We start from the raw sequence: 25,565 nt of genomic DNA, 5'->3' as shown, positions 1-25,565 counted from the left end.
GGAGGAGGAGGAGGATAATCTTTACAGTGTGTAGTGGTTGAGGTTTGTTTATGAAGGACAGCTTTATTAGGTGTGTGTGTGTGTGTGTGTGTGTGTGTGTTAATGATGTGTCTATCTTCGTTCTTCTGCCTATTTATCTATCTGTCAGGAGGTCTGTCTGTCTATATGTCTGTTTATCTGTCTATTAGCCTGTCATTCTGCGTCTCTCTCTCTCTCTCTCTCTCTCTCTCTCTCTCTCTCTCTCTCTCTCTCTCTCTCTCTCTATCTTTCTTATCTTTATTTTTTTCTCTTTTCTCTTCTCTCTCTCTCTCTCTCTCTCTCTCTCTCTCTCTCTCTCTCTCTCTCTCTCTCTCTCTCTCTCTCTCTCTCTCTCTCTCTCTCTCTCTCTCTCTCTCTCTCTCTCTCTCTCTCTCTCTCTCTCTCTCTCTCTCCCCAAACAACTCACACGCTCATCCTCCACTAAGAACATTTTCCTCCCTGCGCCGCCTCAGCCGTAAATGATTAAGTGCCGTGAGGAGAGGTGTGTATACCGACCCGCTCATCCGGCCAGGTGGGCGAGCCAAGATTGGGATCATCAAACAGCCAATCAGCAAGTCGGTCATCCCGTCAGCTCGTGGGACATGCAGTCAATTGGTCAGTCAACGGAGAGGAATCTGAAATCAGCCTCGAGAAAGAGAGAAGAGAGAGAAACATATATAAAAAGGGTCATGAATAAAGCAACAAACCACTCCGTCAGTCACGTCAATAGAAGTGAAGGAGGAGATATAATGCAAATCATGCCGGCGGGTCCTTTGTTCGGGCATGATTCACCTTGATCGTAGGTAAGATACAGGTAATGTACTCGGTAACTCCCTTGATTACACGGCCAGGGACGGGGATCACTGCATAATTTACCTTGTTTTTGTTTTAAATAGTTTATCAGGCGGAAAATTATTTTCATCAAAGCGATCAAACTCTATGGAAGCGCCGTGTCTGTTGCGTCTGTATGTTTATGTGAAGGTCTGCCTGACGCACGGCTGGCAGATCGCTTCATTATCAGGCTTATCTACTCCCGGCCTTGTCTGTCGGCAGAGTAGGCTATTATATTATGCAAGAAATAAATATGTCGGTGCTCCTCGAAAAATGGTGTATACTTGACTGTGCTTTGCCAGGCCTGAGTGGACAAGATGAATGGAGCTGCCTGGAAACAAATTAGCTGACCTCTGCATGAAGCAGTGCGTGTAGCTTTCCCCGGTTCCTAACGATAAAGTTTCATCCTCCCACGAGCAGAAAGTGGCCACAAGCCTGAGAGGCTTTATTTGTGCCACTAAATCCTCTTGCTTCTCCTTCACTTCCTCCTCCATGCCCTTTAAAAGTGACATTTCAAACGAGACTCTCAGCGCTGACTTGATAAAGCTGCTCACAAAGTCTTGCCCACGAGGCTTGTGACACCAACCGACGCAACACTGAATGGCGGCCTTTGGGTATTCCTGTCCCAAGGCCACCGTGAGAGAGCAATAAACGCATAGTCAAGGCCTCCACCAAGAATATTACGGCGACAAAAGCCATGCAGGCGGCGATTCCCACCTCGCGGGAGAACGAGACTGTTGGTCCAGCTGGATTATAAATATGTGGCAGTGATGGTCAATGAAATGCTTTACATGTCCACACCATTACGCAGCAAACACGACCCAGCCAGCGTTTCAAGACCTCCCCCGCCAGTATCTCAAACGTGTGTTGACAAGATAAGACAATGATAGTTTGTGGCTCTTGGTCACGTCAGTCACTGTCTCAACGCTGTCCTGAGCGTCCCGTGGATACAGCATCACCCACCCACCCATTCTCGCCATCAGGCGGCCGCCATGACTCCTTGCCGCATCACTACCTCCCTGCTGGCGCTGCTGCTGGTATCCACCACCGACACGGCAAACAGCCCGCCGTTAGCAGGCATCAGACGTGGATCTGAGACGCCCCAGGATGACCTCGTTGTATCACTCGGAGCTCCAGGGCCCGGACGGGAGGCGTCCCCTCAGGGCGTGCTACAACAAGTGGCCCAAGGCGTGTTCCCGGGCTCTCTGTGGGCGGCCGTGTCTGGTTGGCATCCCGCGCATCATGTTTCGTCCGACATCACCGACAAGTACACATACCAGCAGGTAAGCAGCTCTCTAGCGCCTCACAACGACACACCCACCGGTGACGGCCACTGCTTCGCGATGCAAAACAAAGTAACCGTCAGCTGGAAAGAACCAGCGAAGAAATGAATAAGTAAATAAATGTAAAAATGAAAGAAGGAAAAAGTGCTCACGAATAGCGTTCAGGGGGTCATCGCTTCACACAGCTCCTGGTAAAACTTGCGGTCCTTGGCCACTATCAGGCCACTACTTGAGCATCGATTCTCGGAGTGATAAACAGCCATTGGTGGCAGGTGGCCTTTGAGACACTCTTCGATAACTTACATCAGCTGATACCAAAATTTTTTTTTTTGCCATCAGACCTCTTCTGGGCCTTTTATGTTTCAATCAACACGTACCACTCACTGACACCTTTATCTTTCATGAATCACAACAAGAACATAGCTGCCAGGGAAAAGGCTCGTTCGCCCATGTACACAAGGCAACTTTTGTAAACTATCGTTTCTCATTTGTTTTCCTTATTCATAAATTTCTGTAATCTTTCATAACGTATAATCAATTACATTCACACAACAGGTTTCCAGAATCTGTTCCACTAATCCACTACTCTATTGATAAACCAATTGCTGTTTCTTTCTAACACATAAATGATTAACTTAAAACTAACGTCAATTGAATTTTATCCCAAGCTTCACTACAACTTGTAACTACTTTAATGAGGTCATTCCACTTTGATAAGGATGTATGTAATTTATAACTTAACCGGTATTTTTTTTCTGTCAATATTTCCGCGCATGCGCGGTCTTTATTGAAGTTACGTCTATTCCATAATAAAGAATTCAAAGTTCCAAAGCAAGTTATCGGTGAAACTTACTGATGCTATTTTAAAAGTTAGGAACAGCTTAAGACATTAACTCGTTTTTCTTGAAAGATACGATGTGATTCTCATTGTTGTGGTTTCAGAAATGATTCAGCTTTTTTGGAGTTGAGTTAGGGCTTTCAGATACTTGTCACACTTTCCCCAACTGATGTGCCATTTAAGATGTTATGTAAAGGGTTGTTTTTCCTTACAATAGAAAACTATATTTATGCTTTTCACTTTTCTGGTCACTTGCACAGCCGCTAAGCTTTCATATGATGAACAATTTGCCCGTTCCAACAGCCATCATCATGTCATTATTTCTCTATGTCTGATAATGAACGCAACAAAGATTCTCTACTGAGCTGTAGTATTTAGTATACGCAGACAATGGTATGAGCGATTCAAAGAAAGTGGCTACAAGAACTATTGAAATAAAGATTAACTGTTGTCTTGTCTTTCCAGGACAGAGGAAGGGCGAGGCTGAACACAGTGTTCAACTACTACATGCCGGACACAACAAACGTGTCATGGCACTGCATGACTGACGTGAAGTCCTTTTATATTGAGCTGGCTCGCAGGACAGGCTGGGCGGTGAAAAGTGAGTATGGCAGGAGGAGGAAGGGAGGACGGGAGGTAAAATGTCTTCGTCCAGGGAGTATAAAGACCGTCAGAACTACGTAGAACGAAGGCCTAGAGATAATAAGTATTAGTAGCACCAGCGAAGTTCAAGGTCAAATATTCACTTATGCTCGACACGATGAATATGAAATGAAAGTTACACAAAAAGAAGGTGGTAGAGAAATTCCAAGGAGCCAACAGGCCATTAAAGAGGAAACTCGCGAGAGTAAACATGAAAAAAAGTTTTGATAAAATCTGCGAGGGCTTGTCAGTGTTTTCTACGCGGTGAAGGTCGGAATGAAGGATGACTCACTAGTATCCTTATCTCCTGCTGAGAATCTGTCAGGTAGCCGCGCTTACCACTGATAAAAAAATGCCGATTAGAACGCGAATGAGGAGAACGAGGACGGGGACGAGGAGGAGGAAACTTGGACATGGAGTGGCTTGCAGGGAAGGATTAAAGCACTTGTGCACCTACTCTTGGATACGTTCAGTTCACTCCCGTTGCAGCAAAGTGGCAATCAATGCGTTTCTTGAATGAGTTGATGATCTCTGCGCTAACCACTTCTTCAGGGAGGCTGTTCCAGTGGCGAACAACCCTATTCGAGAAATAACTCCTGGCTATGTCGGTATGGCATCGCTTTGCTTGAATTGTTTTTCCGTTGTTTCTTGTTCTCAGGTTAGTTTGTAGCGTGAAGAGTTTGGAGTGATCAACGTTGCTGAGCTTGTTCAGGTACTTAAAGACTTGTATCATGTCTCCCCGCAGTCGTCTCTTTTCCAACGTGAAGAGGCTGAGTCGCTCGAATCGCTCTTCAGTGATGGTATCATCTTCGTGGCGCGGCGCTGTACTCTCTCAAGTAATTCAATGTCTTTCCTGTAATTTGGAGACCAGAATTGCACGGCGTATTCCAGGTGTGGCCTCACCAGCGAATTATACAAGGATAACACAACTCCCGGCGTCTTGTATTCGAAGTTCCTCGATATGAACCCAAGCATTGTATTGGCTTTCTTACAGGCGGACTTGCAGTGTTTTGTTTGTTTCAAGTCACTGCTGATGGTGACCCGCTAGGTCTCTTTCCTCTTGCACTACATGTAGTGGTTCGCCATCCATGTGGTATGTGTGATTGCTGTTTCTGGATCCGATATGCATTACTTTACATTTGGTAGTGTTGAAGGACATCTGCCATTTTTCCGACCACCGAGTGATCAGGTCCAGGTCTCTTTGGATAATTTCGCAGTCTGCCGTCGTGAGGGCCTTCCCATCCACCTTTGTGTCGTCGGCAAATTTTGAAAGATTGGATTTTAATCCAAGTTCTAGGTCGTTGATATATATGATGAAGAGTATGGGTCCCAGCACTGACCCCTGTGGCACTCCACTTGTGACCGGGAGCCACTCGGAGGCCTGTCCGTTGAGTACAACTCGTTGTTTTCTTCCAGTGAGCCAGTCTTTGATCCACGCTGTCAGGTTGTCGCCTAACCCCGCCGACTTGAGTTTCTTGAGGAGTCTTTCGTGTGGCACTTTGTCAAAGGCTTTTTGAAAGTCTAGATATATAACATCACTGGGGATATGATTATCCCAGTTTTCATAGATACCTTGGAAGAAGTCCAGTAAATTGGTTAAGCATGAGCGCTTATTCCTGAAACCGTGCTGAGCATCGGAAATGATGTTGTTGTCTTCAAGGAACCTAACGAGTTTGTCTCTGATGATCTTCTCGAGGATTTTTCCGGCCACTGAGATCAAGCTGATTGGTCTGTAGTTTAGGGCCAGGCTTTTGTCTCCCTTTTTGAAGATCCGTGTTACGTTCGCTTGTTTCCAGTCTTTCGGAACTTTGTTTTGTTGTAGTGACAGATTGTAGATGGCGGTGAGTGGCTTGAGGATTTGCTGCTTGAGTTCCTTGAGCAGCCTGGGTGACAAGTCATCGGGTCCGGTGGACTTGTTTGTCTCCAGTTTGTCTAGGTACTTTTTCACATCCCGTTCGTCGATTGTGCCAATTTCTAGGGGAGTAATTCCCATCGGTGGGGTAGGGCTCTCGGGTACGGACTGGGTGTTTTCGACCGTACACACAGACGCGAAGTTTCTGTTTAGGATTTCGACCATGTGTCTGCTGTCCTGTGTTAGTACGTCACTTTCATCTTTTAGGGGACCGATATTGCTTTTTGTCTTCTTTTTGGTTCTTATATACGTGAAGAACTTTTTCGGGTTGGACTTGGCTTCGCGCGCAATCTGCTTTTCATAGTCGCGTTTACGCTGGCGTATGGGAGTTCTGCAAGCTCTGAGGCTTTGATGGTACTGTTCGCGAGCCTCGTCAGTGCTGTTGTCCTTTAGCAAGTTGTATTTTCTCTTCTTTAAATTAATCGCCTATCGAACTTGGGTAGTCATCCATGGTGGGTTTGTGGCATTATTTGTTCTCCTAGTCTTCATGGGAACAGTTGTTCTCTCTACCTCTAGGAGTTTGTTCTTGAAACCGTTCCACGCGCCGTCCACAGGAGTGAGGTTCATGGGTTCCCAAGGTGTCTGGGTTAGCAGCTCACGAGCGAGATTAAAATTGGCTCTTTTGAAGTCTGGAATCCTGGACGTGTTTTCGGTGAGTTCATGGTCTGTTCTGATCTTTAGGCGAATTAGGTGATGGTCGCAACCATCCAGTTTTTCGCCGACTTGACATTCACGTGTGAGATCGGAATCACTCAGAGGAGGAGGAGGAGGAGGAGGAGGAGGAAGAGGAGGAGAAGGAGAAGGAGAAGGAGAAGGAGGAGATGGAGAGGGAAATGGAGAAGGCGGAGGCTGAGGCGGAGGCGGAGGCGGAGGCGGAGGCGGAGGAGAAGGAGGAGAAGAAGGAGGAGGAAAAGGAGGCGGAGGAGAAGGTAGAGGTGAAGAAAGAGGAGGAGGAGGAGGAGGAGGAGGAGGAGGAGGAGATAAGGGAGGTGTTGCCTAATCTGCCGACCTGAGAGGTGTCTTGATAACTCCTCGAGCTTTTTTCTTCTCAATTTCTGCAACATTCGCGGTCTTCGTTCTAATTTTTATTCTGTGGAACACTGTCTCTCCTCCTCTAAGCCTCACCTTTTCTTCCTCACCGAAACACAGGTTTCTGAGGCTACTGACAGCAATCTCTACTCTGTTCCCTCCTACTATCTCTATCCTAAATTTCAATCCAAAGCTGGATGTTGCGTCTACGTGCACAACGACATCACTTGCTATCGTGCCTATGACCTTGACCCTTCAGAATTTTCCACCATCTGGCTAAGACTTCATTGTCATTCTATTACTAAATACATCTGTGCTGTTTATCTCTCACCTAACTCTACTATGTAAAATTCTTTGACAACTTGAAATCTAAAGTGGAGCACATCTTGACCCACTCTCCCTTCGCTGAAATCTCCATCTTGGGAGATTTTAATGTTCACCACCAGCTTTGGCTTTCATCCTCTTTCACTGACCAGCCTGGTGAACAAGCCTACAACTTTGCTCTTCTCAATGACCTAAAGCAGTTGGTTCAACACCCTACTCGTATTCCCGACCGTCTTGGAGACGTGCCCAACATACTAGATCTCTTCCTTACCTCTAACCCTTCTTCTTACTCTGTCAAACTGTTCTCTCCGCTGGGCTCCTCCGATCACAACCTTATTTCTGTATCCTGTCCTATCGCTCCTGTACACCCTCTGGACCCACTGAAGAGGCGATGCTTCTGGCATTTTGCTTCAGCTCGGTGGGACGACCTGAGAATGTACTTTACCGATTTCCCGTGGAATGATTACTGCTTCCAGGAGAGACTCCTCTGTGTGTGCCCAGCGTATCACAGAGGTGATTGTCTCTGGAATGGAGGCATACATTCCACGTACTTTCTCTACTCCTCATGCTAAAAAACCTTGGTTTAATCACGCTTGTTCTCGTGCTATCAAAGATAGAGAGGCAGCTCACAAAAGGTTCCAGAGCCTTCGATCTCCCCCTAACCATGACCTTTGCATTTCTGCCCGGAATCGTGCCAAATCTATTCTCCGACTTACCAAAAACTCCTTCATTGATAGAAAATGTCAAAACCTTGCTTTTTCTAATTCTTCCCGTGCCTTCTGGCATCTAGACAAAACATCTCCAACTTCACTTCTTCATCTTTCCCTCCTCTCCTTAGTCCTGACCGCAACACCGCCGTCTCATCTATCTCTAAGGCTGAGCTCTTCTCTCAAACTTTCTCTAAATACTCCACTCTGGACGATTCTGGGCATATTCCTCCTACTCATCCCCCTTCTGACTCCTTTAGGCCTGTTATTAAGATTCTTAAGAGTGATGTTTTCTATGCCCTCTATGGCCTCAATCCTCAGAAGCCTTATCGATCTGATGGAGTGCCTCCTATTGTCCTTAAAAACTGTGCTTCCGTGCTGACACCCTGCCTGGTCAAACTCTTTCGCCTCTGCTTGTCAACATCTACCTTTCCTTCCTGCTGGAAATATGCCTTCATACAGCCTGTGCTTAAGAAGGGTGACCGTTCTAATCCCTCAAACTACCGTCCTATAGCTTTGCTTTCTTGTCTATCTAAAGCTTTTGAATCTATCCTTAACCGGAAGATTCAAAAGCACCTTTCCACTTCTGACCTTCTATCTGATCGCCAGTATGGGTTCCACAAGGGGCGTTCTACTGGTGATCCCCTTGCCTTCCTAACTGATTCTTGGCCATCCTCTCTTAGCCGTTTCGGTGAAACCTTTGCTACTGAGCTAGACATATCAAAAGCCTTTGATAGGGTCTGGCATAAATCTTTGCTTTCCAAACTACCCTCCTACGGTTTCTATCCTTCTCTCTGTACCTTCATCTCCAGTTTCCTCTCTGACCGTTCTATTTCTGCTGTGGTAGACGGTCACTGTTCTTCCCCTAAACCTATTAATAGTGGTGTTCCGCAGGGTTCTGTCCTATCTCCCACTCTCTTTCTGTTGTTCATTGATGATCTTCTTTCCAAAGCAAACTGCCTTATCCATTCTTACGCCGATGACTCTACTCTACATTATTCAACTTCTTTTAATAGAAGACCCACCCAACAGGAACTAAATGATTCCAGGCTGGAGGCGGCAGAACGCTTAGCCTCAGACCTTACTATTATTTCCGATTGGGGGAAGAACAACTTGGTGTCCTTCAGTGCCTCAAAAACACAGTTTCTCCACCTATCCACTCGACACAATCTTCCAAACAACTATCCCCTATTCTTTCACAACACTCAGCTATCACCTTCTTCAACACTAAACATCCTCGGTCTATCCTTAACTCAAAATCTCAACTGGAAACTTCGTATCTCTTCTCTTACAAAATCAGCTTCCTTGAGGCTGGGCGTTCTGTACCGTCTCCGCCAGTTCTTCTCCCCCGCACAGTTGCTATACATTTACAGGGGCCTTGTCCGCCCTCGTATGGAGTATGCATCTCACGTGTGGGGGGGCTCCACTCACACAGCTCTCTTGGACAGAGTGGAGTCTAACGGCCGTAGTATTAATCTTCCCAATTCCCTTTCCGTCCCCATCCCCATACGCGGGTCTGGGGTATGTGTAAACCGCCCCATCCCCTCCCCGTCCCCGGCGGGCCAGACAAGACCAACCCGCAGGTCATAATAATGTTGGCAGTACTTTCAAACCAATAATTACAGAAAACGAGATAAATAATGCATCTTTCACACACCATTGTATTCATATACATTATATATCGTAAAACAAAACAGTAGCGTTGTTGATCTACATGCAAATAACAGGTAACGCGGGTAAGTTAATTTATGAGACAGGTTGGTATCCATGACTGGTCACATACCTGGCCAGCCATGGGGCAGCCACATAGGGGTTGCCAGGTCGTGTCATTGGTGGCATTTTTGTCTTAAGTCAAGGTGGTCACCAAGAAATGCCCTCTTTTATGGTATATGTTAAGTATTACTATAGTAATGCCATATTTAGTCATCTATATATATCTGCCGTCTTTTGCCATTTTTGGGGCAATTATAAAGAAATCTTCAGGAATAACTGTATGTTTACAATCAAATGGAAACACAAGAGTCTTTACAAACTAAAAGAAATATATTAACTTCAGCAAAGTTTGCGATACAATATCAGTCATAGAAATATTCTGATACTTTTCAATATATTTTCTTCTATAATAACAAATAGAACACTATTTATTCATGAAATATACGAAGGGGAACCTAAAGATGTCCTGCTTTGCACCCAGCGGAGTCAACACTTTTTCGACCCCATCCGCTCTCTCTCCAGGTAGTGTTAATCAACCCCAACCCCCCGGGGACGCTTAAAACTGCGGGTCACAGCCAAGGAAAAGGGATGGGATGGGAACGGGAATGGGGGAGATTAATACTACGGCCGTAAGGCTCTTCGTCTCATCAGCTCTCCTCCTCTTACTAATAGTCTTCTACCTCTTAAATTTCGTCGCCATGTTGCCTCTCTTTCTATCTTCTATCGATATTTTCATGCTGACTGCTCTTCCGAACTTGCTAAGTACATGCCTCCCCTTCTCCCGCGGCCTCGCCACACACGACTTTCTACTCAAGCTCATCCCTTTACTGTTCAAATCCCTTACGCAAGAGTTAACCAGCATCTTCACTCTTTCATCCGTCACGCTGGTAAACTCTGGAACAATCTTCCTTCATCTGTATTTCCTCCTGCCTACGACTTGAACTCTTTCAAGAGGAGGGTATCAGGACACCTCGCCTCCCGAAATTGACCTATCTTTCGGCCACTCCTCTAACTCTTTTTAGGAGCAGTGAGTATCGGGCTTTTTTTTAACATTTGTTAACTTTTTTTTATGCCCTTGAACTGACTCCTTTGCTGTAAAAAAAAAATCACAGTAAATCTAATACTAGGAGCTATCTTATTACCTTATTACAAAACATGCATTCTTTTCTTCTCTCTCTCTCTCTCTCTCTCTCTCTCTCTCTCTCTCTCTCTCTCTCTCTCTCTCTCTCTCTCTCTCTCTCTCTCTCTCTCTCTCTCTCTCTCTCTCTCTCTCTCTCTCTCTCTCTCTCTCTCTCGGCAGAGTACTTCACTTTATATTAAGTTCTCAAGCACATGATCAAATTATTGAAAGTTTAAAAGAATATTAAAAAAAGATGTGTAAAAAATCACTGCCTTAAAGAAATGCTTTAAATAACAATTAAGCTCCTTTACATAGATCCAAACAATAAAAACAACGAAAACCAGTGCCCACGTGCCTTAAAATACCAATAATAATTCTACAGCAAGTAACAATAACTAAAAGCACTTTAGTAGTGACAGGAGATCAGACCAACTAAAAGGATCACACACTTAAGGGCGGGTCTTTGCAGTGGTGGACTCCTGGGGCAAGTTTCCGGACGGCCAGCTGGCGGGAAACACGTGGGCGACGGGGCTGCTGGACGAATGCATCGCGATCCACGTCGACCAGGAGCTGCCTCAGGCCCACTTCAAGGGACAGTACTGCGCCCTGACCTACAAGTGAGTGGGGCGACACACAATCATTGAGGACGCGCAACAGAGGCTTAAAGAGACGAGACACTGTATGAAGGTGAGAATTAGGTGGACACAGACACATGGTGAGACACAGAAGAAAAGTGCTCAGGAAGGAAAGATGTAGAATACAGATATGGATGCAACATGATGACACTAACAGGAGCGTGAAGAAGCTAAGCAGTATGGGGTATGAAACTAGAAAAAAGGAACACTGAAGAAGCTCAGGCAAAAAAGATGGAAGGATATGGCATTAGGGAGAGAGAAACAAGGAAAAAGGCTGATACAGGAGGGCTGGAAGGATGTCAAAAAGGTCTGTACACTGATGCGAGACAGAGAAACATAAAGAGACGAAGTCAGAGTATGAGAGCAAGGAAATAAAGGCACAAGAAAATATCGCTCGGGACAGAGGAGAATGGGGGAGGTTTAGGCAGGAATAATATCCGATAGAGTTAGATACAAAGGGGAGTACATGGGACAAGAGATGACTGAACAAACAAGAGAGGATATGGATGAGGCATAGTACATAGAAGAGTATAGTGTTAGAAAATACAGGCAGAAAAAAAAGGATATTAGGACAAGGCATAGTAGAACAAGGAGCCGTATATACCGTGAGGGGAAGTTATATGAGATGCAAGAAGTAGGGAGAGGAAAGGAAACGATTATGGTGTACTGAATGGTGGAAAGTGGGTGAGAGGACAATATACAGGGAAAGCACACGACGGAAAAGGGAAAATGAGGACAAAAGGAACGGGCTGCAGATGGGGAGAGAGAGGAACGGAAGAAGAGATTTGGTACGCATGGAATGAAGAGATACGGCTGTCAGGCCACATGGACATAGAGGACAGAGGGATTTGAGGAGACAGAAAAGGGTACTAATAAAGGAGAGGGAAAGGTCAAGAAGGAAAAGAGGAGAGTGAGAGGTAGTAAAAGGAAAAAAGAGGAAGGAAAGAGGCAGGAACAGAGAAAGGAGGCAAGACTAGTGAAGAATTCAAAAGAAAAGACAATAGGGGAAGTAGAGGAGGAGTAGAGGAGACAGAATAAAGGTACTAGAGGAGAGAGAAGAGAGAGAAATGTCAGGGAGGAGAGGCGAATGAGGGACTGTAAAAGGAAACAGAAAAGAGAGGCAGGAATAGTGAGAAGAGGCAGAAATAGTTAAGAATACAAACAAAGTAGAAGACAACAGGGGAAGTAGAAAGAGATTAGTGGCGACAGAAAAAGGTAGTAAAGGAGCGGGAAAGGTTAGGGAGAAAATGAAGCAGGTGAGAGGTTGTAAAAGGAAACAGAGAAAGCATAGAGGCAGGAATAGTGGGAAGAAGCAGGAGTGGTGAAGAATACAAAAGAGAAGACAGGGGAGAGAAGAGTGACGGTTCAAGGAAAGCAGGAAGAGGAGGAGGATGGAGGATGAGGAACTTAAGCTCCTCTCCCCTCCCCGCCGACGAGGATGTAGCTCCGACGATTTGGTCAAATTATACTTTCATGAGAGTTAATTTCCAGTTTCCTGTAGGTGGGGAGGGAATGGAAATTTGGCGAGGCGCTGTTTTTGTTGCCGACCTCCGCCGCGTCCCAGATAACCCGCCGATTTGTATGTAAAGCAGCAGCACGAACAGCCGCGGGAACAGGACGTTTAGGTACCCAGGCACAGGGACACTCGGCCATAAATTTTGTGAGCCTTGTCTGCCGAATGTGTTGAGCATGTATGTACCGGGCATTCTGGGTGCTTAATATGCTGGTACGGCACGCAGGTGTGTGTGTACAGGTATGAGGCAAATTTATACGTCACAGCGGCAATTAACTATGTTACACTTGAATATCAGAACGTTACAAAGACTAAATGTCTTGAGTAGTGTCTTGACCCTTGAAGCCAGCGTCCTGTGTTCCCCCTAACCTGACTCCTGCCCGCACAGGAAAGCGGTGGAGGAGGAAGAGGATGAGGAAGAGGATGAAACGGAGGAGGATGGGGACGAGGCACCGAGGAAGGCAGGGGTGAGGATGGCGGGAGTGGCGGCCAGACTGGGCCTCGTGATCCCCGACAACTTGTACGCTACCTGTATCCCCTCCACCTGCACCAGGGAAGAGTACAGGGTAGGTGGAGCAGCCCCCCATTCAACCCCCACATATACATATACACACACACACATACACGTTCATACTGATTGAATTACTGCCAAGGATTAAGAAATTGTGCTTTGAGTGTGTATTTACTCCTTCACGCGACTAAAATATCTTGAAGAGAACTAAAAATGTTACAATATAGGAATGTTACTGAAGCAAAAAAAGAGGAAACTTAATGAAGCAAGCTGGCCGACCAGTTAAGGAGTGTGTTCATAGTGATTTTGCATTACGTTAAATACTCCAAAAGCTGCCAAGCAAAGAAAAGTTGATCTGCTTATACATTTTCACCAGCACCTTCAGCTCTACTCCCTTTGTCCACTCTTCTTTTCCTTCGTCATCGTCACTTCCCGCTGGTCATCCCTTCCCCCCCCTCCTTCAGAAGTAGCCCTTTATACTCTCATGTATGCCGACCTCGCCTTTCAGCACTATGCCCAATCCCCTTCAGCGTCACTCCTCAGGGTTCCTCCCGTGACGACCCTCACCGCTTGTAACGTTATACCCTAAGTGACTCTTCAACATGACCAGGCGACTCATCACGTTTCTTTTACGTTCAGCCTATAGCGCCGGTAGGCTTTCTTGGTGGGGCCTGGTGGTCGGCTCCAGCCCGTTATGGCTCAAGCAAATGGTTTAAGTGGCGCCATCATGCAGTCATGCTTCCCCCAGGAGCTCATATTTGATTCTTTTTAGAAAGTTTGTCCAAGTTCATAGTGATCTTCAGGACAGTATGTGGATAGTCTTAAGTCACTTAGGGATGAATGAAAAGTGTCAGCTTGTAGCGGATGACGGGCTCAAGCCCAGGTCCACTGACGACTCAGCCATCGCCTCCCCATAATGACTCCCCCATTGACTCGCCGTCTGATCCCCTTTCCCCATTGCAAAAAGATGCTTAATGAACGTTATATCTGCCTTCTTTCTACAGTTAAAAGGCTCTTCTCATCATAGTTCCCAACACCCCCTTTCCACCTGAGTACCTACCCTAAGTGCCTGACCAATACATCCTAGCCCTTCAACGTTACCGAGCCGCCCCTCACTGCCGTCATTCCCTGTTCTTCCCGCAGGAGAGCCTCGAGAGACACCTGGAGCTGGAGGGAGGCGGCGTGGAGCTGCAGGACGTCTACTGCCAGACGGAGAACATGCCCGCCATGGAGTACTCAGGAGGAGATGTCACTATGATGTACGCCCGTATTTCAGTCCTCCTCCTCCTCCTCCTCCTCCTCCTCCTTCTCCTCCTCCTCTTTCTCCTCCTCCTTCTGTCACACGTGGTATCCATTTGTCTATTCATCTCTTCCGCCTTCTTTTATTTTCTTTGGTATGTCAACTCTTTACCCAGTGAGACGGAGCTGAGCATCCAGGCCACGCGCAGCTTAGCGTATGCCCCCAACATTAACTGTACCTAACACTTTTTTAGCAGAGGAAGCAGCTCAAGAACAGAAAAGAAAAAGAAGTTTAAAAAACCCGCTAATCACTGCCCCTCTAAAAGAGTTTAGAAGAGTGGCTAAAAGAGAGGTCAATTTCGGAAGGAGAGGTGTCTGAATATTCTCCTCTTGAAAGCGACCAAGTCGTAGTCAGGAAGAAATACAGACGAACGAAGAATGTCCCAGAGTTTACCAGAGTTTAGTTTGACAATGTTTAAACATAGTCCAAAATTACGGCTCACGTTTGACAGTTCTTCTTGACGCCTTTCCCCCTGAACCCACAGCGTGTTATTTTCCGTGCTGGGGTGTCTGGTGCTGGCGGGAACGGGCGGGGATGTGTGGACTGTGTGCAACGGCAAGAGGCACGAAAAGACAGGTGAGGCTTGGCACGCAGGTGACGCAACGATTTGTGACTCAATGGGGCCGTCTGTGTTAGCTCAGCCCCGTCACCTGCAGGGGAGGGACACCCAGGCACAGGCAAGTGGACAGGTGAACGCTGTATTAGTCATTGCTTCAGTCCGCCACCCACAGGTAAGATAATGGCGCGCCGTCTGCAATACCCACAGGAACATCAACCTTGCACAGGTGAACTGACACTACATAAGAAACAAAGATGTTACTATAAAATACGATATTTCTTTTACAGCCGCAGGTGACTGAGCCCCAACAGGTAACGTTCCATATGAGCAAGATTCCTCTCTCAGTAGTGCTGTACCTCTTCTGCATTCTCTCGTTCTTATCACCTCAACTCTTTCAGGAGTTTAGTATTATGACACTATTTAGATTAAATTAGATCATATATTATTTGTTTTGTTTTGTTATGTTGCTATACTTTTTTGAGTAACAAGTTGCAGGTATTTTTTTATAGACATATTTCTTTTTAGCATCTGATCTGTCTCCTTTTCATAAAAAAATAAAATAAAGTAAGCAACACTCTCCTTGCCGAACTAAGTTATAAATTTCCTCCTTTTGTGAATGAATGAAACACATCACCTCGAAGTAGGAAGCTCCCACCATGACCAGTCACTACTAACCCTCACGTCCTCCCTTCTCTCTTCCCTGCCGCAGGATATCTGCGCTACGTCCTCCCCTTCTCCTTGTATACCAACCTGAATAAGATGTTCTACATCAACGTGAAAGAGAACAAAGAGGTAATTTCTTGCCTCCACGGCATCAGGTCAGTCCCAGGTTTATTTACATTAAAAATTAAAAAGCTATCCAACATACAGCTGAACAATCATCTTTCAAAAAAAATATCTTGCCCTATGTCAGAACTTGCTTTCACAGCGCTTCGCCAACTATTAAGTACTCTTTACTTTTTACTCTTTCTGGTAGAATGCAAAACAATGTCATGGAGTTCAAGGTGTGCATGCAGGCCCGTAATTTGGGCAGATTTTTTGGGGGGGTCTAGAGGGCATCAGAGATTCATGAGGGAGCGAGAGAAGCGAACATGCGCAGATGGGTAAATTATTTTTCAAATAAGCATTTTTAGGGGCATTTTGAAGCCGCTATAGAAAACACTGAGGGGGTTATATCCCCCTACCCTCCTCAGAAATTAAGTCCTTGGCATGGCCGCGCTTCTCGACCTCACTAAGTAGCAAGTCGCCTTGCTGCTCCGCCGCTCGAACCTGTCTGGCTTTGATATCTCGCTGCATCAGGAACAGTCTTGATGCGCTACACTATAATTAGATGAGAGTTCATCCAAAACGGAATTCTCTCTCTCTCTCTCTCTCTCTCTCTCTCTCTCTCTCTCTCTCTCTCTCTCTCTCTCTCTCTCTCTCTCTCTCTCTCTCTCTCTCTTAAGTAACCCCCACCCCCCTCTCCCCTAGAGTGCTCACTATGGGGTGGGTGGTGCTGGGACACGCCTACCTCATGAGCATCAATGCCAGCGCCAACAAGCTCCCCTTCAGGCAGGTACGTAATTACTGCTCAGAAGTATATGACTGTCTGTCCATTTGTTTGTCTCTCTGTATCTCTCTCCAAATTCCGTTTCCTCTCCTCTACTTCATTTTTCCTTCACCTATTTCCCTCGCAATTACCCACCCTTTCTTTTTACCTTTCATCATCCCTTTCCTTATTTTTCTTTACCCCTTACATCTTCTCATCCCTCCCTTTTCCTACCTGTCGCCTACCCTGTACCCTTTCACTCTTCTTAATCCCCTTCGCTACCTCCTCTGGTCCTCCTTCATCCCTTCTCGCCTACCCTCAAATCCTTCCTTCACCTCCCTCATCCCTTCCTCTCCCCTTCTTCACACCTTACCCTAACCTAACTTGAACTTTTCCTACACCATCCCTCGTTCCCTCCATTTGCCTCAATAATTTCCGTACCTTTTCTCACTCAACCCCATCCCCCCCTTTTCCTTAACATTTTTCCCCATCAACTCCCTTATCTTACCATCACTATCTCAATATCAGTCTTCTGTCTCATAAATTCCGCCGCAATGTTGCATCTCTTTCTATCTTCCATGGATATTTTCATGCTGACAGCTCTTCTGAACTTGCTAACTGCATGCCTCCCCCCCCTCCCGCGTCCCCGCTGCACTCAGTTTTCTACTCTAGCTCATCCATATTCTGTCCAAATCCCTTATGCATGAGTTAACCAGGATCTACATTCTTTCATCCCTTACACTGGTAAACACTGGAAGTCTTCCTTCGTCTGTATTTCCTCCTCCATAAAAAATGACCTCTTTCAAGAGAAGAGTATCATGACACCTCCCTGCCCGAAAATGACCTCTTTTTTGGCCACTCATCTATACTCTCTTTTATAGGGGCAGTGATTGGCGGGCTTTTATTTCTCAATTATTTTTTGTCCCTGAGGACATCCTTTACTGTACGTACATATACAAAAACCTTTCCTTCTCTTCTAATTCTTACCTTGAGTTCCCCTCACAACTTCCCCTCTTTTTATTGCCTATCCTTCCTTCCATCTCTCGAGCATTATATCTTCGTTTTCTCCTTCCCTTCCTCCCAGGCCATCATTGACAACCCGTACCCGTACCAGATCATTATCAACGGCACCGTCTCCGTCGACACCTTCTTCTTCATGAGCGGTCTCCTCGTTGCCTACAATCTGACCAAGGTGATGTTTTTTTTTTTTTTTTTTTTTTTTTTTTACGTCGTTGCCTGTTGCGCCGGTAGGCATCTTCCTGGTAGGGCCTGATGGTCGGCCCAAGGCTTCTTCCAGGTGGGGCCTGATGGTCGGCCCAGCCCGTTCTGGCGCAGGCGAGTGTTTATAGTGGCGCCATCTTGCATTGGCTCATGCTGCCCCCCGGAACTCGTTCTTGATTCGCTTGGACGGCTTCCTCTAGAGTCTGGGTTGATGGGTGGTCTTCAGGACAGCATGTGGGTAGTTTTAAGCCACTCGGCGGTGACTGAAAAATCCGAGTGGTAGCGTGAGGATTCGAACCCGCGTCGTCCATCACGCGGTGAATGTGAGCCCAGTACGTTACCAGTTCGGTTGTTGTTGGTGGTGGTGGTGGTGGGGGGCGGGGGGAGGGGGGAGTATTGGGGTTGTTTTTGGTGGTGGTGTGTCGTTGAAAGTAGTAGTAGTAGTGGTAGTAGTAGTAGTAGTAGTAGTAGTAGTAGTAGTAGTAGTAGTAGTAGTAGTAGTAGTAGTAGTAGTAGTAGTAGTAGTAAAACTTTAACAGTACATACAACAGTAATATTAATAATAAGGATAAGAGTAAGAAGAACAATGAAGATGATGAGGAGGATGATAATTAATAGAAATAATAATATATAACAATATTAAAATAACAATAATGATAATGATAAATATAATCCCACCAACAGGAGGTCGGCAAGACAGGGAAGTTCAATATTCCTGCTTACTACATTCATCGATTCGTCAGGTAAGTTTTTTTTTTATTCATTCATTTTTTTTCATATTTTTTGTGATATTTATTCTTTTGTGTGGGTGGGTGTGAGTGTGTGTGTGTGTGTGTGTGTGTGTGTGTGTGTGTGTGTGTGTGTGTGTGTGTGTGTGTGTGTGTGTGTGTGTGTGTGTGTGTGTGTGTGTGTGTGTGTGGAGTCAAGAATGGGTCAGATCATTCTCCGTATTTACGTAAAAAAAAGTTATTGCGTGCTGAAGGGAATCATTTTTTTTTTTTTTTTAACTACCTCGGCAATTTTCGTCCCGAGCTCACAAGCGGTGAACGCAGGAGAGGGAGGGAGATCCACAGGTAATGGCCGGATGATGGGCCCTAACGGTGCAATTCTCTGGGAAAAACAATGAACGGAAGATTGCTTCTTTGCGCCGTCGATCTATCTATCGTCTGCTATTCTTTTTTTTTTTCTTGCATGACGATATTCTTTTTTTTCTTAACCTTAGTTTGGTGGCATTAGCTCTATTTTTGTATTTCCCTTTATTTGTCTATTCTCTTGACAGACAGTAGCTTCCTTTAGCCTCCTTCCATTACAGCCTTTATTTTTCTTTTAATAACCTTTATGACTTATTTTATGTGTTCTTACTATGGGGCATCAAAACACACATGGGTATTTTACTAGGTTCACAAAGACATCTGAAAGGCATAGAAAATAATTGAACATTTTCGTGCAATGTTTAAAAAATTCATCTGTTCCTTAATAAAGTCATTATTTCTCCTATTTTGCAAGAGGCTGAAGGTCAAAATTCGGAAATGGTAGGCTTACAAGTTCACTGAAACGGGAATGACAAGATGAGTTGGAGTTGAATATGGAGGTGTTGACCATTGAACCATTGTTCCACCACTCTCTGGTCGGTGTTCTCAGTCGCTCTCGCCTCTCACATCAACTATTTCCAAAGGCCAAAAAGTAGATCAGTCAGGTTCCAGTGAATTTTTTTAATATTTTCATGGTACAGAAGGAGACTCAAACTACCTCCAGACTCATAAAACTACCCCTAGAAATGCCCCAAACTCCTACGAAAGCCTTGTCAAATATGTGAGCTTGGGCGCCGAAATGTTAAAGAATATGACCCATTATCCCTCCCCCGCAGACTTGCCCCGCCCATCATGCTGCTGTGCGGGTTCTTTGCGGTCTTCCCACCCTTGTTCATGCGCGGCTCCCTCTCCCCTGCCCTGACGGAGCCGGGATACATGGTGGACCTGTGTCGCCGTTACTGGTGGCGGGACAGCTTCTTCCTCACCAACTGGTTCTTCAACGAGGTGGACACAGAATCGGTAAGCACTGTGGAAAAGTTCTTCGGTTATTATTTTTGAGTCTGGAAAGCCTTACATGAGGAGTCACTTTATGGTGTTTAATCCTTCCGTTCTTAACACCTGTCCCGCTTCCACCACGTCGCCCTCCGCCCCTCCCCGCTGCGCCCCTTCAAACCTGAACGTGCTCCTGCGTGCCCGACCCGGCCTGCCCCTCCCCACAGTGCGTCCCGGTGTGCTGGTACACGTCCGTGGACTTTCAGCTGTACATCGTGGCGCCCCTCATGTTCCTGCCGATCCTGTACCGCCGCAAGCCAGGTGAGTCACGCTAGATAAAGATATCGCTTCTACGTAGCAGTGATAAGACGCTGTCGAAGGGTGTTCTGACTTATCTCACAGTTATGTCGTTGAACTGCAGATCACTGTGGTGTCGTAGCAGCGTGAGGACAATGTACCAGAGCAAAGGAATGAAGCGGCGTTTTTAAAGTACCGAACCCTTCGTCCTTCCTTGCTGAAGCATCTCCTGGTTTACTTTTAACCGTGATTTTAGCCCTCATAAAGTTATCTCCTTTCAACAGCATTACTTACTCGTATAATCAATCTTTAATTTCTGATAACACGATGAGTGCATAATTATGTAGGCCCTCTTGACTCGGTTTTGTAATTTTGCCATTTTTTTCTCACCAAGATGTATTTTATTCCCAAACAGCAACAACGTGCACGCCTAGAGGTTATATTCTTACACATTCCGTCGCACAACCACAAATAATTGACAAAGCTTTCGTACGAGTTGTGGGCCTTTCTAGGGTAGTTTTATAGCCCAAGTGGTAATTTCACCATTCTTCTCTACCAAGAACGTGAAAAAACACTCCTTAGGACCCGACTAATCTCCTTTTTGACCTTTGGAAACGGACGTGAGAGGCGGAGGAGTCTGAGAATACCGACCTAGCTGTCCCCCTTCCCCAGGAGCGGCATGGCTGGGGTGCCTGCTGGTGGCCTCCGCCGTCATCCCCGCCTTCATCATCGGCGTCAACGAGATGCCTCCCACACAAGTCATGAACGTCCCGTGAGTTTCCTCCTCTTTCCTGCCTCAGACAGGAATAGGGAGTGGGATGGTTTAGTGGTGGTTGTGGTGGTGATTCTTTCAAGCCTCAGTCAACGTTTTCACTCTATACTTTTCCTCGATCCCTTTCCACTATTCACTCATCCTTTCCTCTATTCTGATTTATCTTTTATACGTACTCGTGCAGCTTTCATGCTATTTTTTTCTTTTTTTTTCACTCTTCCTCGATCATTTTCCACAATTAACTTATTCTTTCCTTTATCCGCATTTATTTCTCACACGTACTCATGCAACTTTAATGTTATTTTCTTCATTATAAATACTTTTCATCCGTTTCTCTCTCTCATTCCACTATATTTCTTACACTCCCTATTCTTGCAAAGTTCTATATCACAATTTGCAAGGAAAAAACGCTATTTACTTTCGTGGAGAACCTTTCTGGAGATTAATACATTGCTGTAATTATCTTACTTCCCAAACCCGGACCACCTCCCTACGACCAGGTACAGCCAGTTTTACGAATACACGAAGTGGGTGTACACGAAACCTTACTGCCGCGCGTCGCCCTACCTGGTGGGCATGGCGCTGGGATACTTCATGAGGGAGGTGGACAAAGAGAAGGTGCAGCTCAAATGGGTAAGGAGGAGGAGGAGATTTTAATGGGAGACTTTCTAAGCTGATTTCTGTTAGCTTCCGGTCCCTCGTTGTGAAGGAGACGGATGTAAACTTTCATTTACATTATTATTGTTTGTTTTATGGGATTACATTTATCTGTATACGTATCTAAATTTACATACATTGTTGTTGCATTTTCCCCTCTGTAGGTAATTAGTTAATATATTTCTATAGGCTACACATGTAATGCAAAGCACCGGCTGCCTTGCTGCTACACCCTCCTCTCCTCCTTCCCTCCCCAGTGGCAGGTGGCGCTGGGCTGGATCGCCGCCCTGGCTACCATGAGCGCCGTGGTGTTCGGCATCGCGGACTACAATGACTTTTCCACCGCCAATCACGAGTATAACGGAGCCGTGAGCATACTGTACGGCGGCCTGCACCGCCTGGCCTGGGGTGCGGCGCTGGCCTGGCTGGTGTTCGCCTGCCACATGGGTTACGGCGGTGAGTAGCGAGGGACACCTATGCATCACAAGGCCCATTAACCAACACCCTCGCCTTGCTCTCCCATCATGCTCGTGCAATTATATCCAGGCGTAGCCAATGCTTTGTTTACCTACTACAAAATGACCAAGTTACTTCACTCAACTCCCTTTAGCTTTTCCTCAAACAAACCGACGTCCCCCACAACTCTGGTAAAGACACAGGTATCAACGTTAGCGGCTCAAGTGATCATCTCTTCATTCGCAGGTCCCGCCAACAGCTTACTGGCGCACCCTTTCTGGCAGCCGCTTAGCCGCCTCACCTATACCACCTTCCTCATCGCCCTCAACATGCAGATCTTGCTCTACGGCCACACGCCCCAAGTCCCCTTGTACTACAGCAACACCAATAAGGTCTGTGTGTGTGTGTGTGTGTGTGTGTGTGTGTACTGCCTTGTTAGATGACCATAACATCCCCGAGGCTAACTGTATCCGGATGTTAAGGCTACTGTGACCGCAAAAGGGCGACAGTGACCCAATAAATCCACCTGCCTCCCATACACCTCGTGGGCGGGACTCGTATGGAGGCGAGTGCTGGGGTGGGGCAAGCGACGGACGGAGAAGATAAGCCGTGGAGGTGGACGTGTGCTAAAGAGTTACTACCCCACAACCCGACACCGTTTATTAAGTATCAGTTGGTGTCCGTGTGCGCGCAGTATGAAGTCTTATCAGATCGCCTTGATACGGTCACAGTCCTCCTTCTGATTTCCCAGAGTGATGTGTGCGTTTTTTCTTTCTCTCTCTGTCAAGTGATCAGTGGATTGAGCTGCGGATTTATGTCGTTGGATGCTGAGGCCGTGACAGGTTGGCGATATTTTTTACTCTCCCAACCATAAATCTAATCAAATCTAATCCTTACTCTATGAGCTGGACAGATTGCCTCCCTCATCTATCACCCTTTCCTTTCCGTCTTATTGTATTTCAACTATCAATACTGCCATATTATACTTTTTTTAGCATTCTCTCTCTCTCTCTCTCTCTCTCTCTCTCTCTCTCTCTCTCTCTCTCTCTCTCTCTCTCTCTCTCTCACGTGGACTTCAAATAATTCAATGTCATTTCCATTAATTACATGACTGACGTACAGAAGGTTACAATGCTGATAAAGGACGTGGGAAAATAACAAGAGAATGAGTCAATCTTACACAACCAAGGGACATGTGTTAGAAAAGGTGTGATACTATTGTGCAAAAGCTACTTAAGGTCTAATGAACTTACTCAACACGATGAAGACAAATGAGGCTAGAAAAGCAAAGCAAATGTCATAAACTTCAAGTTATTTAAAGAATCAGTTACTCCCTCACATCTTTTTTTTTTCGAATTTCTCCACTGGCACTTTGTATCTGCTAACTAGAATATTCCTAACATCAACCTTTTTTTTGTTTTTACTAAAGCAAAAACGCTTGGTTATCATATGTTTAATTAATCGATAACAGGTATAAGCTTCGTAAATAATGCTTAGACTATTTTTCTTTTTTAGAGCAACGAGGAAATCCCTAAAATACGCAATGTGCTGTTTTCGTTTGATGATATCCTGAGCTAAGAACACTAAGGATACATTAAAAAAGCAGTAACACGAATTTCTCTAACTTGTGATTCCTTAAGATTTGAAAGACTGCAGCTTCGATCGGAAAAATCAAAGCAATAAACAATTTCACGAACAAACTCTGCCAAAATTAGCACGAAACTGATATCCACGAAGAGAAGGATTCCAACATGTTGATTAAATTTACTTAAGATCATCTAGATATAATGATTATTGGAATCTCTCTCTCTCTCTCTCTCTCTCTCTCTCTCTCTCTCTCTCTCTCTCTCTCTCTCTCTCTGTAACCACCCTAACTCCCCCTACAGATAATGGAGACCGCCGGGACCATCCTGCTCTCCGGGTGCGGTGCGGTGTTACTGTCCCTGCTGGTGGAGGCCCCGGTGTTGGGCCTAGAGAAGCTCATACTCAGAAGGGAAAGGTAATTACCCGCCATCCTCCTATATAAGCGTTTTTATATGTGCATCTTTCCTCTTATTAAATCATCCCCTTCCTATCCCATCCCTTTCACCTTCCCTCTTCCATTGCCGTTCTGCTTTCTTTCATACTCGTGAGTGCAGGCTTCTTTCCCTCAATTTTCTACAGAGGCGTTTCCATGCATGTAATTTTTCGTCCCTCTCGTCTTACTTACACCCCCTCCCCTCAATCCTCCTTTCCCAATCCCGTTTTCCTGCCCTCGTGCATAATATTTCGGTTCCCCTCCGGTGTTTTGAGTGGTATATTCCTTCAATTTTTTTTCATTGCCAGTCCCCAGTGACTTTCTTCTCATCTTATCTCTGACCTAGCTTCTGACTTTCCCGTGCATGTATTACATTTTCTATGCCCACCTATCACTATCGCACCCAATTCCTAATCTTTCTTTCATTCAAATTGTACACTTACAGCTATGATGTAACAAAGTTTGAAGAAGATTACCTTAAAGACGGTAAAAATGAAAAGGAAACAACAGTATTACCCCATACCCGGAACTCCTCTATCACTGATAAGCAAACCTTATTATCATAGCGGGTGGATAACGTTTTTTCGCTGTGAACCGGAGAGCCTTGACACCACGCTCTCAAGTGTTTATATCCCGAAAATTCTATGGTGGGAGACATTTGGAGGAGGAGGAGGATGATAAGGAAGAAGAGGAGGATGAGGACATCTAGACAGAAAGTCACTTGACTTTTGATTTGCTAGTTTGCCTCAGCAACCGAAAAGTGCCAACAAAGCTACTGCCTTAAAAGGACAAAAAACATTAGGTTCTCTCTCTCATCTGTCTTCTTATCTTCTCCCGCCCCTCCCCCCGCTACCTACTGCTAAAACTATGCATTTATTATTTTTCCTTTGTGCCACAGTTTAGCTAAATTATACAAAATTTATCTGCACTTTTTATCTCAATTATATCAAAGTCTGTTCTTCTTCTTATCATTATTATTATAGTTGTTTTTTTGTTGTTGGTGTTGTTGATGTTATCATCATAAATATTATTATTAGTTTTCATAAATTATTATTATTCTCATTTTTTCTCCTTGTCGTGTTTCTCAATCTCTGTGTTCATAGTTTATCTATATTTTCATCTATTTCCTTCACCTTCCTCCTCTTTCCCATGCTTTTCAAACCTGCAATGTTTCCTCACGTTATATATCATATTTGTCAATTGTGTTAATATGTAGGCATTATTATCTTCGCTTACTGCCATCGTCAGTCATAACGTACTTATATTTTTTTTATGTTCAGGACAACTTGTAGTAATATTTACTTTTCTTTTATCATTCAGTCGTGGCTTACAATACGAGAAGAAAGAAGATGTCGAAACCATCGACCTCCAGAATATATCCGCCGACTGAGGGCAAGTCGGCACCACAGCGTGGAGTGTTTGTGATAGAGGATCGAAAGGTTCACCGTGTGCCATACGTATAGGCCTCTAGGCCTGAATGCTGCTTCGTTTACCCTTCATAACTTATCTGTTCTCGTCTGCTACGAATACTGAGTCGTAGATGTATATCAAACGATTATATTTCAATGGTCAAAGAAATGTCTTATCTAATTATGTGTGTCTTTGTAGTGATGAAAATGTACTGCCGCGATCAAATGGAAAATAAAATGTAGAGGTAA

The 25,565-nt window shown here is 45.3% G+C and overlaps 1 protein-coding gene across 1 annotated transcript; it reads left to right on the top strand.

Moving 5' to 3' along the window:
- Positions 1-1,706: 1,706 nt before the first annotated feature.
- Positions 1,707-25,565, top strand: LOC126995448 (nose resistant to fluoxetine protein 6-like). Its single transcript, XM_050855000.1, has 18 exons — positions 1,707-2,132; positions 3,436-3,571; positions 10,887-11,034; positions 12,954-13,131; positions 14,220-14,335; positions 14,861-14,952; positions 15,645-15,753; positions 16,406-16,490; positions 17,548-17,655; positions 18,369-18,427; positions 19,552-19,735; positions 19,936-20,029; positions 20,678-20,777; positions 21,278-21,410; positions 21,692-21,890; positions 22,137-22,282; positions 23,777-23,889; positions 25,228-25,565. Exons 1-18 carry the CDS (start codon positions 1,842-1,844, stop codon positions 25,295-25,297), a joined length of 2,361 nt encoding a protein of 786 aa, XP_050710957.1. The 5' UTR covers positions 1,707-1,841; the 3' UTR covers positions 25,298-25,565.

The sequence above is a fragment of the Eriocheir sinensis genome, chromosome 8 (genome assembly GCF_024679095.1).
Source record: "Eriocheir sinensis breed Jianghai 21 chromosome 8, ASM2467909v1, whole genome shotgun sequence".
Classification (NCBI taxonomy): domain Eukaryota; kingdom Metazoa; phylum Arthropoda; class Malacostraca; order Decapoda; family Varunidae; genus Eriocheir; species Eriocheir sinensis.
This window is presented reverse-complemented; position numbering and strand designations above follow the sequence as displayed.

What these genes read in the sequence shown, in the direction of transcription:
- LOC126995448 (XM_050855000.1), top strand. Translation starts at nt 1,842, where the DNA reads ATGACTCCTTGCCGCATCACTACCTCCCTGCTGGCGCTGCTGCTGGTA. An exon ending in ACAAGTACACATACCAGCAG is followed by an intron (nt 2,133 to 3,435) that starts GTAAGCAGCTCT and finishes TTGTCTTTCCAG; the next exon opens with GACAGAGGAAGGGCGAGGCT. An exon ending in ACTACAGCAACACCAATAAG is followed by an intron (nt 22,283 to 23,776) that starts GTCTGTGTGTGT and finishes CTCCCCCTACAG; the next exon opens with ATAATGGAGACCGCCGGGAC.